Raw genomic sequence first — 17,676 nt, forward strand, 5'->3', positions numbered from 1 at the left:
TAAAAAATCCACATTGGTGATATATTGCTTGGTGGCAGAATGGAAAGGGAATCAGGGATTAAACAGTACCTTTAACTAGGTTCTTTCTACAAACTCTCGAGATTGTTTTGTTGGCAAGGCCTTGCGTTTGTGCCGCCGAAGTGATGAGATCACTTTTAGCGTTGCAATCAATGCGACTTCTCTTGGCTGGTAGATATGGTTTCACCTGCCAAATATTAAAACAGGTGTACAATGATACACAGCCGTTTGTTGTGGATCTTTTAAGTCACTGGCTGCCGCTGACGGCCACAGACGGCAAAGGCGCTTATACGTGAGCAGCAATCTTTTCCTGAGGCCTACCTTGACAGGATCCCCACGGATGAACTTCTTGATGGTGGATAACAGACCCGTGTCATTCTTTTGCATTCTGCCTCGAGCTCTCAGCTGGGTTGCCCCCACCGCACAGCGTTTCCTCTTGTACGTGGTGGCTCGACGGCCTAAGGTGGGCTGCTGAGGAGCTTTACGCGCTCTCAGCCGCATTGTGCTCCAGCATCACATAGAAGAATCTGGAGAAAAATAAGGTTTGGAAAATGTTATTGGCTACATTTTTAGAAAATGTAATAAAACTCAACTCAAGCAGATTTGAACATTGCTGAACTTTTTAAAGAATGTAAACTCATTGAATACGCCGACAGAAGCAAAACTCAACTCAAAGCAGATTTGAACATTGTTGAACTTTTTAAAGAATGTAAACTCATTGAAAACGCTGACAGAAGCATTATTTTTCAAATGATTTATTACTACAAATACTGTATTTTGGTAACTTTTGGATCATTTCATTTACATTTTCGAAATGATTTATCAATAAACTCTCACCCCAGAAACTTCAAGTTTGGAAAGCTGTAGTATTGCTTGAACGTAACTGGACTAGCAGAAGAATATACCCCAAATTTTAAGGAAGCAGTCACCAAACATCAGATAGCTATGCCAATTTTCCATGAATGATCAAAATGATTGAAAAAAAATTGTTTTTTTTTTTTTTTTAATAAATGATGTCCGCTAAGGACCTTAGAGAGGAAAGATTGCATCTTTAACAATTTACCTCATATTCTACAAGAACAAATTTCCTGAATTATGAGGAAAGACAGGAAAGCTATAGAAATCAAAATAAGGAAAAATACTTCTCGCCGAGTGTTTGGTTTTGGTGAAATTGCTCACACTTTAGTATTTTTTATCCCCAAAAATGATTGTTTGCTGCTGTGTCTTTTTTTACGGTCACGACAAACATTCGAATCTGTTGTGTAACAATGTGTGAGGATTCCCTTTACATCACTCAAGGCATCTCATCTGCTTCCATTGCGGCTCAGCCGATGTCAACAATTCCTCCTGTTGATCACTCGGGACTGTCTACACCACTAACTACACTTTGTAAAGCAATTCTGCTGATCGATGGTGCCCAAAGTTGCGTGCGACCAAACAAAGTTACGAACATCCAAGACGATCGTCTTCTGATGGTGCTTAATAGCAACTTCGCCGAGTGTTTTTACGACAAAAAACACTGTCACTCGAGGCAGGCTTGTCCCTGTTATTTATCAATTTTGTTAACCCTGCCAGTCAGGCAGCCGCTAACGTTTAGCCACGGTTAGCTCGTAGGCTAACAAACCGTTGGGCAAACAGTCACATTCCGGACACCCGAGCGCTTTCCAACGTGCCCTTGAGTAGACAGTCAAAACGGCGACATTTCCCAAAGCTGCAGTCTGCCTTCGTTTTGTTTCCTAACGAGACTATTTTCGGCCATTTAGACTACGCCCCCTTCAGCTAGTTAGCAACAGAGCTGAGCGGCGGAACAAACACATGTTGACGCCGTTGTCCTTTCCACTCACATAAAATGGTGGTTTTCGGCCCTGCAGCCGGGGAAGCCGCGACTGCGCCCGCCAGAGGTCGGAGCGGTGGCTCGCTGCTAGCCCGGTCGCGTCAGTCACTGGCGAGTAGTCACAGGTCGGCCATGTCTGCGGACGCCATTTCCCGCCTCCTCCTCATCACAAACATACGGGAGCGCGCGCGACAAATGCGACATGCGCGCGCGCGACATTGCCGAGTGCAGGAAGTTTTTTTTTTTCTTTCCCCCTCACACATTTATAAATTTACTAACAAAAAGCAGGCAAACACATTTGCAACATCTGACATAAAAAAACAGATAACACTCTCCATCATGATAAAATAATCCTACTTATTTGCCATGTTTGTATTCATACACTCTCACACGACCCCACGCACCACTTTTAAGCAACCTTATTGGCATTATATTACGAGTTCAGTTATGGAAAGACAATTTAGATTATCTATATATGTTGTATGGATAGAATTGACCCTACCATTATTAAGTGAATTACTTTCATTATGTTCAGGCTGCCATAAGCGGATTTTAAGGATTTTTCGAACAGGTCATGTGACTAGCAACTTACGACGGAAAAAAAAATATATATTAGGGCTGTCAAAATTATCGCGTTAACGGGCGGTAATTAATTTTTTAAATTAATCACGTTAAAATATTTGACGCAATTAATGCACATGTCCCGCTCAGACAGATTTAAATGACAGTAGAGTGAAATGCCCACTTGTTAACTGTGTGTTATGGAGTTTGGCCGCCCTCTGCTGGCGCTTGGGTGCGATTGATTTTATAGGCTTCAGCACCCATGAGCATTGTGTAAGTAATTATTGACATCAACAATGGCGGGCTACTAGCTTATTTTTTGATTGAAAATTTTTACAAATTTTATTAAAACGAAAACATTAAGAGGGGTTTTAATATAAAATTTCTATAACTTGTACTAACGTTTATCTTTTAAGAACTACAAGTAACAGAATGTTAATAATGTTAATGCCATCTTGTTGATTTATTGTTATAATAAACAAATACAGTCCTTATGTACTGTATGTTGAATGTATATATCCATCTTGAGTCTTATCTTTCCATTCCAAAATTTATTTTACAGAATATATATATAATTTACAGAAAAATATGGCATATTTTATTGATGGTTTGAATTGCGATTAATTGCGATCAATTACGATTAATTAATTTTTAAGCAGTAATTAACGTGATTAAAAATTTTAATCGTTTGACAGCCCTAATATATATATATATATATATATATATATATATATATATATATATTTTTTTTTTTTTCCCCCCCCCAAATTATTTTCTTTGATTGAAAATATTTTTTTTGATTTAAGCAACTTTTTTGGGGATTAAATGATTTAGACACAAATGTCCTACCCATAATATGGCCCAAACACAAAAAGGATTGCTTCAATCAAAGAAAACTTTTTCGATGAAAAATTATGTGTTCAAACGCAAATTTTTCAATCTCAAAAATTTTTTACGCATTCAAAAACTTTTACCATCATTGATTTTTTTTCTTTTTGTGACTGAAGTGATTTTCTTTTTGAAAATATATATTTTTTTGAAGCAACTTATTTTTTGATTGAATAATGACAAAAATGTCCTTGCAAAAATGTGGCCCAAACACAAATCAACATTACTTCAATTAATAACAAAATAAAACAAAAATAAATAAATAAACAAATCAAAGAAAAATAGCTTTTGTATGCATTTTTTTTTTTGGTTTCAAATTTATTCTTGCATTCACTTATTTGATTGAAGCGACTTTTTTGGGGTTGAAAATATATATTTTGATTGAAGCAACATTTTTTGGGGGATTGAATATTAAAGACACACATCTACTTTCATATGGCTCCACCCAGGAGATACAATTTTTGACTGGGGTAACTACATTGGCACGACACCGGCGGGCGTACCATATTCAATGGATGACGATCTTGGTGAAAAGTATTGCCTAAGCAGTCCTATTTAGAATTCCCCTCAAGAATGATGGGAAACAAAAAACACTCATTGTCAACTAATTATTATAAATATTCTTGTAAGATAATTTTATTGCTGACACTGCGTTTCAGGGTCATCAAAATGTTGTGCCCCCCCTGCCCCAAAAAGTCAAACTCCGCCTATGCATTTACCCCTTTTCACTTGCTGAATGTGCTAGTCCATTTTTTACCTCAAACACACGTTTGATTGGCTGATGACATGACCCCCCCTACACACACGCGCGCACTCACAGCCCAGAGAGAGATGCATATCGACAACATGCCGCCTTCTCCGCCCCCTTCGAAGACGAGGGATATTAGAATTTTATTTCAGCCAGCAGCAGCATCAACCACTGTAAGTAATGTAAAAATCATCAATATTGTGGAGGTGGGGAACAAACCAATAATTTTGCTACTGAAAGTCCGACCTGCATCATAGTTTGCATAACATCAAACTGTATAAATTTGCTGACCTGCAAAACTCGAGTAGGAAGCTGCTTAGAGAGAAGTGTCCTTCAGTATGTTTTCTACTGTTAACGTTCAAATGTAGTGAACTGAGGTTTAACCCCTTCTCCCCAATTTTCATTTTATTTATGTGGTCTTAAAGCAGCCCAAAAGAGCTTTTTTTTTTTTTTTTTTTTTTTTTTTTTTGTCGAGTTTGGTTGTTTGTGGACAAAAGCAGTTGTGTTTTAGACTCCTTTTTTTTTTTTTTTTTTTGTTATACGCCAAGATGTTTTTTCAGCTATATTTAATTTACTTATTTAGACGATGTTGAGTGGTCTTCAGACAATTCCTTATTTTTTGCATTCCTAAATAATTAAGAGATTATTGTGTATGTTAATATAATTTAAATTCTGTTCAAGTGTTGCAATTTAAATTTGCAAAAAATTTTTTTTTTAAATCCAGACAGTTTAAGTTTTCAAAATTTTTCTTTAGTAGTTTTTGAAAACAAAGGTTGAATCGAACGATGAATCACTTGAACTAATACATATGAAAGTTAGTATAAGTCAAGATTTATTTTGCATTGATCATTTAGCCTATCAATTAATTAGGTTCATACTCGTGAGAAATGTAACCTTGACCCCCATTCACCCAATCTGTATTCGTGAGAAATGTATCCCTGATCCCCGTTCACCCAATCTGTATGGTCTTATTAATGTCCCGTCCCAAGCAAAAAGTGTACATCCAGGTTATGCTGTGATATCGTCCCTACCAATGTTGACACCAAACCTACGCCCTTGACAAAAGCATAACCTGCATGTACACTTTTTGCTGGGGACGGGACATTAATAAAGCCAAACAGATTGGTTGAACGGGTGGTCAGGGCTACATTTCCTCACACATATGAATTGATTGGCTAAATTATCAATTCAAAATAAATCTCTATTGTCTTTTACTGTACTAACTTTCATGTGTATTGGTCAGGTGATACACCCTTCGATTCAAACCTTTGTTTTCAAAAACTAAAACATTTTGAAAACTTCCAGAATAATTGTCTGGATTTTATTAGCAAATTTAAATTGCAATATTTGAACATAAATTATATTAACATACTTGCATACTTACTTTTTACCTCGACTATGTTTAAGACATGATTATAAGGGAAAATGTCTGCATAGTCTGCAAATAAAAATATTTTAAATAATATAAAAAAAATAATTAAATACATTTTAAATTAATGCACGTCATCACCAAACAAACGTGCATTTGAGGAGGAAAAAATAGACCGGCACATTCAGCAAGTGAAAAAAGGTAAATCTTAACATAATAAAAATGATTCTTTTAATAATGGTAAGGTCAATTCTGTCCTGACAGATTTGAGAACACAAAATTACCTATATAACTGGACTCATTACTATATTCCAATAAGGTTGTTTAAAAGTTGGTGGGGACAATATGAGCATCCTGAAAAGTTGATAGTGTTATGTCCCCACAGTCCCTATGCAAACCTACCCTTGGGTAAAACGTACGGTGCGGAGACTATGTAGTCGGTTCCGTATGGCTGCTTGTACGTTTGTGTTCTAGATAATAATCCCGTCATTCGTTCTTAAATTATCAAACATCAGGGAGATGGTCAGCTGTTCAAAAGTTAAGACCTTTAACCCTTAAGAGAGCAGCTGACTATTTTTTGGCAATAATTATTTTTGTATTATTTGACAGTTAAGACAGTTAACCCTTTGTCGGGCAAGTGACCGTTTTTGGTCTTTAAAAAAATATTAGCAATTATTATACATCTTTTTAAATTAATCACTTTTGTATATTTTATTTTTGTATACTTATAAATACAATACATTTATAAATTAATACAATGTTATTAAAAAGGAATTAAAAATGAATAAAACCAAATACATTTGAATTACAGTGTGCGCAAATTTGGATTAATAAATCTTAATTTTTTTTTTATTTGTATTTTTGTTATGTTATTTGCTGTTGTGTTTTTGAATTAGTTTTTTTGCTATGTGATTTCGTGTTTTGTTTTTTAATTTGTCATTTTGTTATGTTATTAGCTGTTGTGTTTTTGAATTTTATGTTGTGTTTTGGGATTTGATGTTGTGATTTGGTATTTGCTGTTGTGTTATGCACTTCAGGGCCACCGTACCCAACAGATGAAAAGGTGAACCAAAATAAATGCCGCAGCACACAAGTAAGACTAAATATTCCAATTTAGCAAATTGCTTTCTTGAGGCAAGAATACAATTACAAAATTTGACAAAAATCCAGACATTGCAGGTTAAAATAAATAAATAAATAAATAAATTTAAAAAACATTCCTTCGACAACTTTTTGAGGCTACCTGTAAAACCATGGATCGGGTTGGCTTCATGTACAGTGGGGCAAATAAGTATTTAGTCAACCACTAATTGTGCAAGTTCTCCCACTTGAAACTATTAGAGAGGCCTGTAATTGTCAACATGGGTAAACCTCAACCGTGAGAGACAGAATATGGGAAAAAAAACAACAGAAAATCACATTGTTTGATTTTTAAACAATTTATTTGCAAATCATGGCAGAAGTATTTGGTCTATACCAAAAGTTCATCTCAATACTTTGCTTTCCTGCCTTTTATTTACTATGTGCCATGTTTGTCTTTGTTGTAAAGCACTTTGGGGACCTTTCGGGTTTTGTAAAGGGCTATATAAATAAATTTGATTTGATTTTGATTTGATTTATGTACCCTTTGTTGGCAATAACGGAGGCCAAACGTTTTCTGTAACTCTTCACAAGCTTTTCACAGATTGTTGCATACAATTATAATTATAGTAGCCATTTCCTTTATAAAAACATAAGTGCATTGAATAAATATTGCAGTCATGCCTGTTCATTTCATGTTTCGGATGTCAATATTTAAAATTGTTGATAAAACTTGCACATGTTAAATACAGAAATCATATCCCAAACTTTGTGGTAGAGAATTTTGTTTTTTTTTTTTTTTTTTAAATTCAGCACCCAAAAAGTATCTTCTATTAACTGTAAATAAAAAATGAACAAAACTAATTGTTTCAAACTAATTCATGACAATAACATTTGAGCAATTGAATCAGTTGGTTTGTTATCTTAAACCTAATTTTTGTTCTTTGATTGTGGCTGAATATTACTCATATTTCGGCTATTAGTTCATTGCGCTTGATAGTGATAGATAACCAATCTATCTCGAATTCGAAGGCTGACAGTGAATAGTTGTGTTACAATAGCATTGTTGACAATAAGCATCCAGTCCATTTGAACTGAGACGGCTGGCAGTGAAAATTAGTTAGAAGCATAAGGATATTTTTCAATAAACACACCGATAGTGAGGAATCATTTCATTCCTAAATGCATGAGTTTTCTGTATGGTTCTGGTCCACCCCATAAGCCCCTGAATAGGACACAACAAATAAAGGAAAAAGAATCATATGGGTGCATCTTCAAAAGCTGCTGGCATGACGTACTTGAATATGAGCATACTTAAGGAGTCCGTGCCAGTAGAGGTGAGGCATAACATCAGCTTTCATGTGGTACATCAGTCTCCGTTCTTTGCCTTGGTCGATGGGGAATGTTTCTAGTGGTTGCCCATTGTAGTCAAACTCTGCCAAAACGACTGTGTTGTAGCTCGTAACCAATGGACATGACGTGTAGCCATCATACTACATGTGGGGGTAGGTTGTTATAAATTGGAAAAAGATATTATTTTGTTTTACAGAGTACATGCACATTCAGAAGGATGTCATTACAAAGTAATGAATTACCTTTTTGTCTGGTTTCTCGTTATTCAGTGTCATTTTGATAGTTCTGTTCAGAACAGCAGACTGTGCGGCTAAAACGGGAAAATAATCGTTAGTGTGATATTCTATAAAAAGAAGTTATTTATTAAATGACTACTCAAACATGTCAATATATTTCCATAGTAATTCTATGTGGAGAAATAGAATTGAAATCGAAGGAACCATACAAAACTACTTGGGGAAAACATAAAATGGGCATACATTCAGCATCATAACATATCCTTAAGATAGCATTGAATGAATAACACTTTTTTCCAATACCAAGAACGCAAACCAATACTTACATTTGACTAGCCGCCAGTATCCAACAAGTATGCTTGATAATGTAATTACGTCTTGCAACTGTGAAAAAAACTCTTCTTTTCTTTAAACAATTTTAGCAATACAGGCATTTTTTGGTCAAAAGCATTTCACTTAATTTCAAAGACCAAAAAATAAACACATTTGTGCTCAGACCATCTCACACATTTGCCCAAACTTTGTTTCATTTAAGGTTATTTTTCAATACCTTTTAGGCATTTTCAGTTTCAATTACATTTCTAGAATTTTCATTTTAACCAGATCTTTAGGAACACATAATTTTCTATTTAGAACAAAAAAAAATAAAATTTGCAAATATTTAGTTTTTCACCTGCTTTTTTTTTTTTTAAACATCTTATCGTCTCAAAAAAGTTCAAATGGATCTGATGTTTATTGATGTCAATGGCAGTGAATTAATTGAATATACATTTGACTCAAATATAGTAGACAATACACTACTGCTTAGCAAAAGGTTCACTGAAACTTTTTATAAAATTAGTAAAATAAGCATTAGCCATTTCACAGTCAGATTTGACTTACCTACAGCTGCAGCAGTTTTTGAAGTTGGCAGGTTCGTGCAGTCTCCAATCCCAAACACATTTGGGTACCTTTTATGTTGAAGGTTGTCTTTATCGACGTCCAACCAGCCGGACTCATCCGCCAATGGGCTATTTTTAATCACGGAGTTGGGTCCCATGGGTGGCGTTACATGAAGCATTCCGTACTATTTTTTTTTTTTTTTTTTGGAAAGTAAGTAATGTTATTAATGTCACACAGGTAATTAAGTATTTGGCTGCAATTTCCCCCTTTTTTAGTTTTTCTAGTTGAAATTGATTAGCCATTCATTGACATCAATAGTGGTGAATGAGTTCCAATTTAAATTTTTTGCATAAAAGAGTTACCTCAAAGACTGTGGTTTCGCCCGGTTTATCAAGATTTTCAAACACTGCTTCTTGCTTGTCTGCCCGTACTTCAATAAGGTTCTGCCTCAAGTTGACTTTGAGATCACGTTGCTTCACAATGTCCCAAAGTGAGTCAGCATATTTCTTCACCCCAAACAACACGGGAAGTGATGTGTTGTAAATAATATTGGCTTTTTCCCTCTTTCCTGTCTTTACACAAAAAACACAAATTAACATGCAAACTGATCGTTTTTATAATGTGAAAAAAATCTAATACCTTTCTAAGGAAAGCATCTGTGAGGTACATTATCTTTTGTGGCGCTCCGGCACATTTGATCGGCGTGTTTGGGAAGGAGAACACAGCGTTGCCTTCTTTGAAATTCTGTAGAGCTTTCCAAGTTTTATCCACAGTTTCCACCGAATAGTTGGAGCCAATCATCGGATGTTCAAATCCTTCAGGAAGACCTTTGATCTAGAGCACAGGTGTCATTCTTTAGGCCTGGGGCCAGATAAAGCCCACCACATCATACATCATTTTGCAGGGCCTGGTAAAGCAAATAATGAGCATCGACTTCAAATTTCTCGCTAAAATCCAGTAGTATACACTTGAAGTTCCAATTGCCATTGTCACTTATAAAAACCTTGAAATGGTGGAAATATTTTATTGTTATCAATTCCTGTTTTCTGAATTCAACATCAAAAATGAATATTTTTTGATGATTTTGAAAATTGATTGGATTTTAATTAAGTATCACTGAAAATGATCAAAATGTGATCGTTCCCTGTGTATTACTCCGTAACCCATACAGCTGTGTCCCACGCTCACTCCTAATTAATTTGATACCACACACGACTCTTTTCTGAGGAGTTTGAAAATGAATTAGATTTAAATTAATTAAATTATTAAGGAAACAAAAATTCCAAAATCAGGCTCCGTGCGTCAATGTAGATATCCTTCTACTATAGCCTATGCGTAGTAAAGTTTCAGATCAGGAATAAGCCTCGGAAATAAATCCATTGAAATTGGGCCCGAGGCTTCATAGGTCCTGTCTTTTACAATTCCTGTATCAAATTTCAAGAGGATTGAATGGGTGTTCACTGATAGACACCTCATCGTTTTCTTTTCCATTGTTAATCAGAAAATAGCTCTGAAGTTTAGTGAGCATTGACCCATTGAATATACCTAACAAATTTCATTCTGATCCGTGCACGAATCATGGAAGATTAGATTTTAAAAATTATTGTGTACATACCAACAACGGAAACATGACATGCAGCAACCTAACAACCCTCCAGCCAGTAAAAATCAGAATAAAAGCATTTAGGAGGTATCCAGACTGCACGTAAATGGGGTCTTTTTGCCTCTAAAATTTGACACTGCGCTAATAAATGTTTGACAATATTTACTCGTGAGTCGATGTACTTTGTGCGACCCCAGAATTTTTTCGGTTGAGACACCAAAATTTCAGTTTAGGCTCTGTAATGCTCTCTAGCCCTATCATTTTATTTTTGTATAATACAACCCCTAGCAAAAAGTATGGAATCACCAGTCTCGGTCGAGCACTCACTCAGACATTTTATCATGTAGAACAAACTCAGATAAAAAGCTTGAAAAAATAATGAATTCCAAAGTGCAACTCTTTAGCATTCAGAAACACCAAAAGAAATGAATAAAACAAATTGTAGTGGTCAGTAAATGTTAATTTTATAGCGCAAGTGCAGGGAAATATATATGGAATCACTCCATTCTGAGGAAAAAAATATGGAATCATGAGAAACAAAGAAATAACAATCAAAACACATCTCAAGTATTTAGGAGCACCACCTCTGGCTTTTATGACAGCTTGCAGTTTCTGAGGCATGGACTTGATGAGTATTCTTCATTAATTTGGTGTCAACTCTCTTTGATTGCAGTTGCCAGATCATCCTTGCAGGGCGCAACCTTGCTGTGGAACATTATTTTCAATTTCCACCACAGGTTATCAATAAGGTTGTGATCTGGGCTATTCGCAGGCCATGACATTGACTGGATGAGTCTTTCTCCAAGGAATGCTTTAATAGTTTTAGCTCTGTGGCATGATGCATTGTCATCTTGGAAAATGACAAACATATTTTCAATTGAAGGGATAAGAAAGCGGTCTAAAATTTCAATGTAAACTTGTGCATTTATTGAAAATTTAACCACAGCCATCTCCCCAGTGCCTTTGCTTGACATGCAGCCCCATATCATCAAGGACTGAAGGAATTTTGATGTCTTCTTCAGGCAGTCATCTTTGTAAATCTCACTGGAACAACACCAAACCAAAGTTCCAGCATCATCACCTTGTCCAATGCAGATTCTTGACTCTTGACAAGGTGATAATGCATCACCTTGTCACCTTGATGATATGGATCAGAATGGAGTGACTCTATATATATTTCCCTGCACTCGCTCTATAAAATTAGCAATTACTGACCACCACAATGTTTTTTATTCATTCTTTTAGTGTTTCTGAATGCTAAAGAGTTGCACTTTTGAATTCATTATTTTTTCAAGCATTTTTATCCAAGTTTGTTTTACATGATAAAATGTCTGAGTGAATGCTCATCCGAGACTGGTGATTCCAGACTTTTTGCTAGGGGTTGTACTTGGCCAGGGGTCTCCAAACCGGTCCTCAAGGGCCGCTGTGGGTCCTGGATTTTGTTCCAACCGATCGAGTACCGACAGTTTAACCAATGAAGTTTCTGCTAAAACAAGTAGCACCTGACTGCAATCAACTGATTACACTTGTAAGACACCAGATTGGTACATAGGTATTGTCTTGTTTTGTTGGAATGAAATCCTGCGCCCACTATGTGCAATAGTTTGGAGACCACTGTACTAGGCCATCAAACATACATACAACAAATCATATATAGAGGCTCAAAAATTAATTAAATGACATTGTTGCTGACAAATTAAGAGAAATTACATCCTCACCTTCTCAAAATGGAGCTGCAACCCAAGAGCCACAATCAGATACTCGTAGGAGATCTGCAATCAGAGGCAAAGGTCATACAGTGCCTTGCAAAAGTATTCGGCCCCCTTGAACCTTGCAACCTTTCGCCACATTTCAGGCTTCAAACATAAAGATATAAATTTTTAATTTTTTGTCAAGAATCATCAACAAGTGGGACACAATCGTGAAGTGGAACAAAATTTATTGGATAATTTAAACTTTTTTAACAAATAAAAAATTGAAAAGTGGGGCGTGCAATATTATTCGGCCCCCTTGCGTTAATACTTTGTAGCGCCACCTTTTGCTCCAATTACAGCTGCAAGTCGCTTGGGGTATGTTTCTATCAGTTTTGCACATCGAGAGACTGACATTCTTGCCCATTCTTCCTTGCAAAACAGCTCGAGCTCAGTGAGGTTGGATGGAGAGTGTTTGTGAACAGCAGTCTTCAGCTCTTTCCACAGATTCTCGATTGTATTCAGGTCTGGACTTTGACTTGGCCATTCTACCACCTGGATACGTTTATTTTTGAACCATTCCATTGTAGATTTGGCTTTATGTTTTGGATCATTGTCCTGTTGGAAGATAAATCCCCGTCCCAGTCTCAGGTCTTGTGCAGATACCAACAGGTTTTCTTCCAGAATGTTCCTGTATTTGGCTGCATCCATCTTCCCATCAATTTTAACCATCTTCCCTGTCCCTGCTGAAGAAAAGCAGACCCAAACCATGATGCTGCCACCAGCATGTTTGACAGTGGGGATGGTGTGTTCAAGGTGATGAGCTGTGTTGCTTTTACGCCAAACATATTGTTTTGCATTGTGGCCAAAAAGTTCAATTTTGGTTTCATCTGACCAGAGCACCTTCTTCCACATGTTTGGTGTGTCTCCCAGGTGGCTTGTGGCAAACTTTAAACGAGACTTTTTATGGACATCTTTGAGAAATGGCTTTCTTCTTGCCACTCTTCCATAAAGGCCAGATTTGTGCAGTGTACGACTGATTGTTGTCCTATGGACAGACTCTCCCACCTCAGCTGTAGATCTCTGCAGTTCATCCAGAGTGATCATGGGCCTCTTGGCTGCATCTCTGATCAGTTTTCTCCTTGTTTGAGAAGAAAGTTTGGAAGGACGGCCTGGTCTTGGTAGATTTGCAGTGGTCTGATGCTCCTTCCATTTCAATATGATGGCTTGCACAGTGCTCCTTGACATGTTTAAAGCTTGGGAAATCTTTTTGTATCCAAATCCGGCTTTAAACTTCTCCACAACAGTATATCGGACCTGCCTGGTGTGTTCCTTGGTTTTCATAATGCTCTCTGTAAACAGAACCCTGAGACTATCACAGAGCAGGTGCATTTATACGGAGACTTGATTACACACAGGTGGATTCTATTTATCATCATCGGTCATTTAGGACAACATTGGATCATTCAGAGATCCTCACTGAACTTCTGGAGTGAGTTTGCTGCACTGAAAGTAAAGGGGCCGAATAATATTGCACGCCCCACTTTTCAATTTTTTATTTGTTAAAAAAGTTTAAATTATCCAATTAATGTTGTTCCACTTCACGATTGTGTCCCACTTGTTGTTGATTCTTGACAAAAAAAATAAATTTCATATCTTTATGTTTGAAGCCTGAAATGTGGCGAAAGGTTGCAAGATTCAAGGGGGCCGAATACTTTTGCAAGGCACTGTATATTGTTGAATATTACAACTGCAGATATCACATTTTTCAACTGCGTATTTTATTAATTAATGCGCATTTAGTTTCACGCAAAATTGTGTGTCTAATAATTTATTTTTAATATGATCACATTACGTCGAGAAACGATAACATACCTCCGTCCCATCGTCGCTGCGCACCGTGTTTGTGTCCGGATTTATTTCCTGCACTTTAGATTTGAACAGTTTAACACCTGATGGCATAACACTTGATGTAAGCCTTCCTGATGAAGCCACAGTTTTAGCTCCAGCACCAGCCAGAGTCCATAAAGGCTGATAGTAGTGCATCTGAATAGTGAAATTGTACAGTATTTGCATGATCGTATCAGAAGTGTTTTTTATGGTCAGGATCTTAAATCATTGACAGCTAATGACTGCGATAGACGTCCAATCCATTTGGACTGGAGGATCCTGGCAACGATCCATTTCAAATAGATTGGACGTCTATGGCCGTCAGTGGTTCCAAATGAGTTAAACAAAGGGGTTCTTGCCTCACTGGGTTCCACAACAGCCACATTCTCAGCTCCCAGCATTCGTTTCATGCGAGCACTCATTGCAATTCCTCCAGTTCCCCCTCCGAGCACCAGCATTTTGTAATGCTGTTTGGCAGAGAAACGACTGCTTGTGTGTAGATGAGAGGCGCAAATTCCCACATTGCGACACAAGGTAGCCATTCTGTAGACAAATAAAAATGCTTCTTATAGACAACCTCACGTCACGGGTTGTTTTTAAAACTCAAGCGCAACTCGTTGTTTTTGCTGCATTTCTAGCTTCAAGGTTAGAAGATAGTAATCTCAAACTGGTTTGCTGTGCTGAATAACGTCCCTTCGATCTTGAGAGATAACATTGAGAACCAGTAGCTACATGCGCAGGTAATTTTTTACATGATGAAGTCAGCCTGAAATTGCTTGAATTGAATTTACCTTAATGGGTAACTCGGTTGCCACGGTCAGTTCGAGGAAAAAAGTGTATTTTAGGTCTTATCTTGTCGAGACACTACAGAAGACGAAGACTCTCTCCCTAAATGAACTTTCAACACTCCCCTGATTGACAGGCACGAGGGTCACGCCTCCCAATAACCTACCGACCAATGAGGCGACACGACAACTGCTGTCAGTGCATGCCACATAACGCTGCAAAAAAACAAAACAAAACTAAAAAAAAAAAAAAAAACACAAAAAATAAATAACTATCCATCTTCATCGGAAAATGAACCCTTTCTCTCGGAAATTATGATTTTAATTATTTTTTTCTAAAACCCTTACAGGGCACGCGTTGAATTCATAGGCTGCCATTGACGGCCTGCGACGTCAATCCATTTTGACTGGGAGGGGCGAATGAACGAGTGTTCATCCACTTTCAACTTTAGTGTTACTTGGAGCCTGAACTAATTTGTACTTGTTTTGTTTTTTTTTTTTCATTTTAATTACATTCATTTAGTTTATTTTCTCTTCAGGCATGACAAATCTAAACAGACATACAGCATTTATATGTGTTTACAATTAATTCAACCTGAAAAGAAAAGGGCAGACGGGAGAAGCCGAAGCTTATTGAATCCCGCCCCCAGTATACAACCAGTTTTCACCAACTCTGTATTGATTCATAAATGTATTTTCAAAATACAACAATTATTAATAATCAATACAGTATATATACAATTGCTAACATTTCTTTAAATGAACAAAAAGTCAATTTGCCCTATAAAGGGTTAAAGGCTTTATGTGTAAAAAGATACATTTTAGTCTGTATGAATGTCAACTTTTGAATAAATGGCTGTGCACATGAGTGACCAGTCACTGAAAGGGTTCATGTTAAGTACTTAGTTGATAGTTTACGAATCTTATTCCAGGATTTTAAGTTTAGTGTCAATTTGAATCCATGTGAAAATCAGAAATTTCATGTCAATATGTTTGCCGATAATAAAGAACGCCATTATCCGATTTGTTTAAAGGGCTTTTAGGTCAATTCAATACAGGATTATGTACACATTTAACATAATCAGTTAAAATTCCCAAAAATAACATTTTCTGGCCTAAAGATTAAAAATATTCAATTATTCCATGCCGCTTTTTCCCTCACGAGTCGCGGAGGTGCTGGGGCCTATCGCGTTTAACAAAACGGATCTGAAATATGTTGATCAGTGTTTTGCATATCAATTAATTTGATCATTAGATCAATGTACTGTTATACCACTAATAGTACAGAACTTTTGTCTACTCTAGATGCTCAAAAATGTGATGCAATGTATCGGGCATGGACTTTTTTTTTTTTTTTTTAAATATTCACAAGGTTCTTCCATGGTGCATTCCATTGAGAAACTGGCTATTTCTTGCAGAATTAACACTGAAACACTTTTATCTAAATCAAAATGATATCCAGCTCTAGTTACAACTCACAAGTTTCTCCCCACATAGCTTAAAAAATAAACTGTTTTCAAGGAGGAAATTTGAACACAGACTCCCTTACACAACAAGGGCAAACAAGTTGTGACATGCTGACCAGTTGTTTATTCCAGCTGTTATTTTCTCTGCGCGTTCACAACACACCTTTGATTTAGTATTTACTCAACACAAAACATATTTAAAGGCCAACAACAAATGATAATTTTGAAAAGAAATACAAAAACTTACTACAGCACACTTTTGTTCAGGAAGAACATTGGCGGCTGTCCTGGCATGTTAAAAACTCATTGGATACGATCGATGTCCAAACTATTTTGATTGGGAGGGCAGACATTCGCCAATGAACGCTGCCGTGCCTGTCCGTCAAAATTGATTAGACTTTTATTGCCGTCAATGGCTGCTTCTCTCCATTTCTTAGCGCAATCCCATTTACAGGACAGGTCTAGGCTGTTGGGTGAGCAGCAGTCCAAAGCGTTTCTTCAAGGTCACCCTGTGTCGCGAGAACTTGTCATCTGGCGAGAATCGGGCTGGGTGGGCTGAGCTGGTGGGCTGCCCGTTCGGCGACAATTTCTGTTCGTTGGGAGGAAAGAGAAGGAAAGATACATGATCGAAACAAAGGAATAAAACAAAAGACTAACATTTGCATAATAGAAGAGAGAGAATGTGAGAGAATGTTGGACATACAATTTTTAAGACCTGTGATTGTCGTGCGATTGATGTTGAAAAATACTGAACACTTCTCCAATACGTAAACAAAAATAATACAAAAAAATTAAAAAGAACTCCAATTCGTGCAATACAATAGTACAGTGCTAGCTAGCAAAGATGGGCTAAACAAGTAGTTTAAAATGGTAACCTGTACAGCGTTACCTTCAAAGTATAGACTCTGTTCCCACTCTCGTCCTCATAATATTGCAAGAACATGTCGACGGTCACCAAGGACAAAAAGCCACACAAAAAAAGGTTATTTTAGGCCAAACTCCGCAAAGTGTAGCACGTTTCTGAGAAAGAATGGCGGACGGCGGATATCCGCCTCGGGCCGACGCCAAGCATTCCGGGAAAGTGAGTTTCTTACGCAGGAACTTCATTTCGTTCCCGTGGGGAATAATCACAAAAAAAATAAATAAATAAATAAATAAATAAATACTGCTGATAACCTTTCACCGTTATTTAAAAGTTGCTTTACAGGTTGATATGTACCACATGTGTCAACATATAATTTAATATTATATATGTAATTAGTGTAATTGCGT

The 17,676-nt window shown here is 36.8% G+C and overlaps 3 protein-coding genes across 3 annotated transcripts in view; all 3 read right to left on the reverse strand.

The window, feature by feature from the left end:
- ctdspl2a (CTD (carboxy-terminal domain, RNA polymerase II, polypeptide A) small phosphatase like 2a) overlaps nucleotides 1–3,083 on the reverse strand; it is a 28,186-nt gene extending 25,103 nt beyond the window's left edge. Inside the window, exons 1-3 of the mRNA XM_057837294.1 lie at nucleotides 1,863–3,083; nucleotides 340–545; nucleotides 70–205 (exon numbers count right to left, since the gene is read on the reverse strand). Coding sequence (XP_057693277.1) covers nucleotides 70–205; nucleotides 340–519 — 316 coding nt within the window. The 5' untranslated portion in view covers nucleotides 520–545; nucleotides 1,863–3,083. The remainder of the gene's footprint in view (nucleotides 1–69; nucleotides 206–339; nucleotides 546–1,862) is intronic.
- Nucleotides 3,084–7,280: 4,197 nt separating this feature from the next.
- sqor (sulfide quinone oxidoreductase) lies at nucleotides 7,281–15,092 on the reverse strand. The gene is made up of 10 exons (XM_057837752.1): nucleotides 14,945–15,092; nucleotides 14,513–14,696; nucleotides 14,139–14,309; nucleotides 12,291–12,344; nucleotides 9,609–9,803; nucleotides 9,332–9,541; nucleotides 8,970–9,153; nucleotides 8,094–8,161; nucleotides 7,813–7,991; nucleotides 7,281–7,723 (listed from the first exon to the last, which is right to left on the reverse strand). Exons 2-10 carry the CDS (start codon nucleotides 14,693–14,695, stop codon nucleotides 7,666–7,668), a joined length of 1,302 nt encoding a protein of 433 aa, XP_057693735.1. The 5' UTR covers nucleotide 14,696; nucleotides 14,945–15,092; the 3' UTR covers nucleotides 7,281–7,665.
- Nucleotides 15,093–15,710: 618 nt separating this feature from the next.
- On the reverse strand, nucleotides 15,711–17,485 carry nop10 (NOP10 ribonucleoprotein homolog (yeast)). Its single transcript, XM_057837187.1, has 2 exons — nucleotides 17,294–17,485; nucleotides 15,711–16,993 (listed from the first exon to the last, which is right to left on the reverse strand). The coding sequence occupies exons 1-2, from the start codon at nucleotides 17,345–17,347 to the stop codon at nucleotides 16,853–16,855; spliced, it is 195 nt and encodes a 64-aa protein (XP_057693170.1). The 5' UTR covers nucleotides 17,348–17,485; the 3' UTR covers nucleotides 15,711–16,852.
- Nucleotides 17,486–17,676: the final 191 nt, after the last annotated feature.

This window comes from Corythoichthys intestinalis, chromosome 5 (genome assembly GCF_030265065.1).
Source record: "Corythoichthys intestinalis isolate RoL2023-P3 chromosome 5, ASM3026506v1, whole genome shotgun sequence".
Lineage (NCBI taxonomy): Eukaryota > Metazoa > Chordata > Actinopteri > Syngnathiformes > Syngnathidae > Corythoichthys > Corythoichthys intestinalis.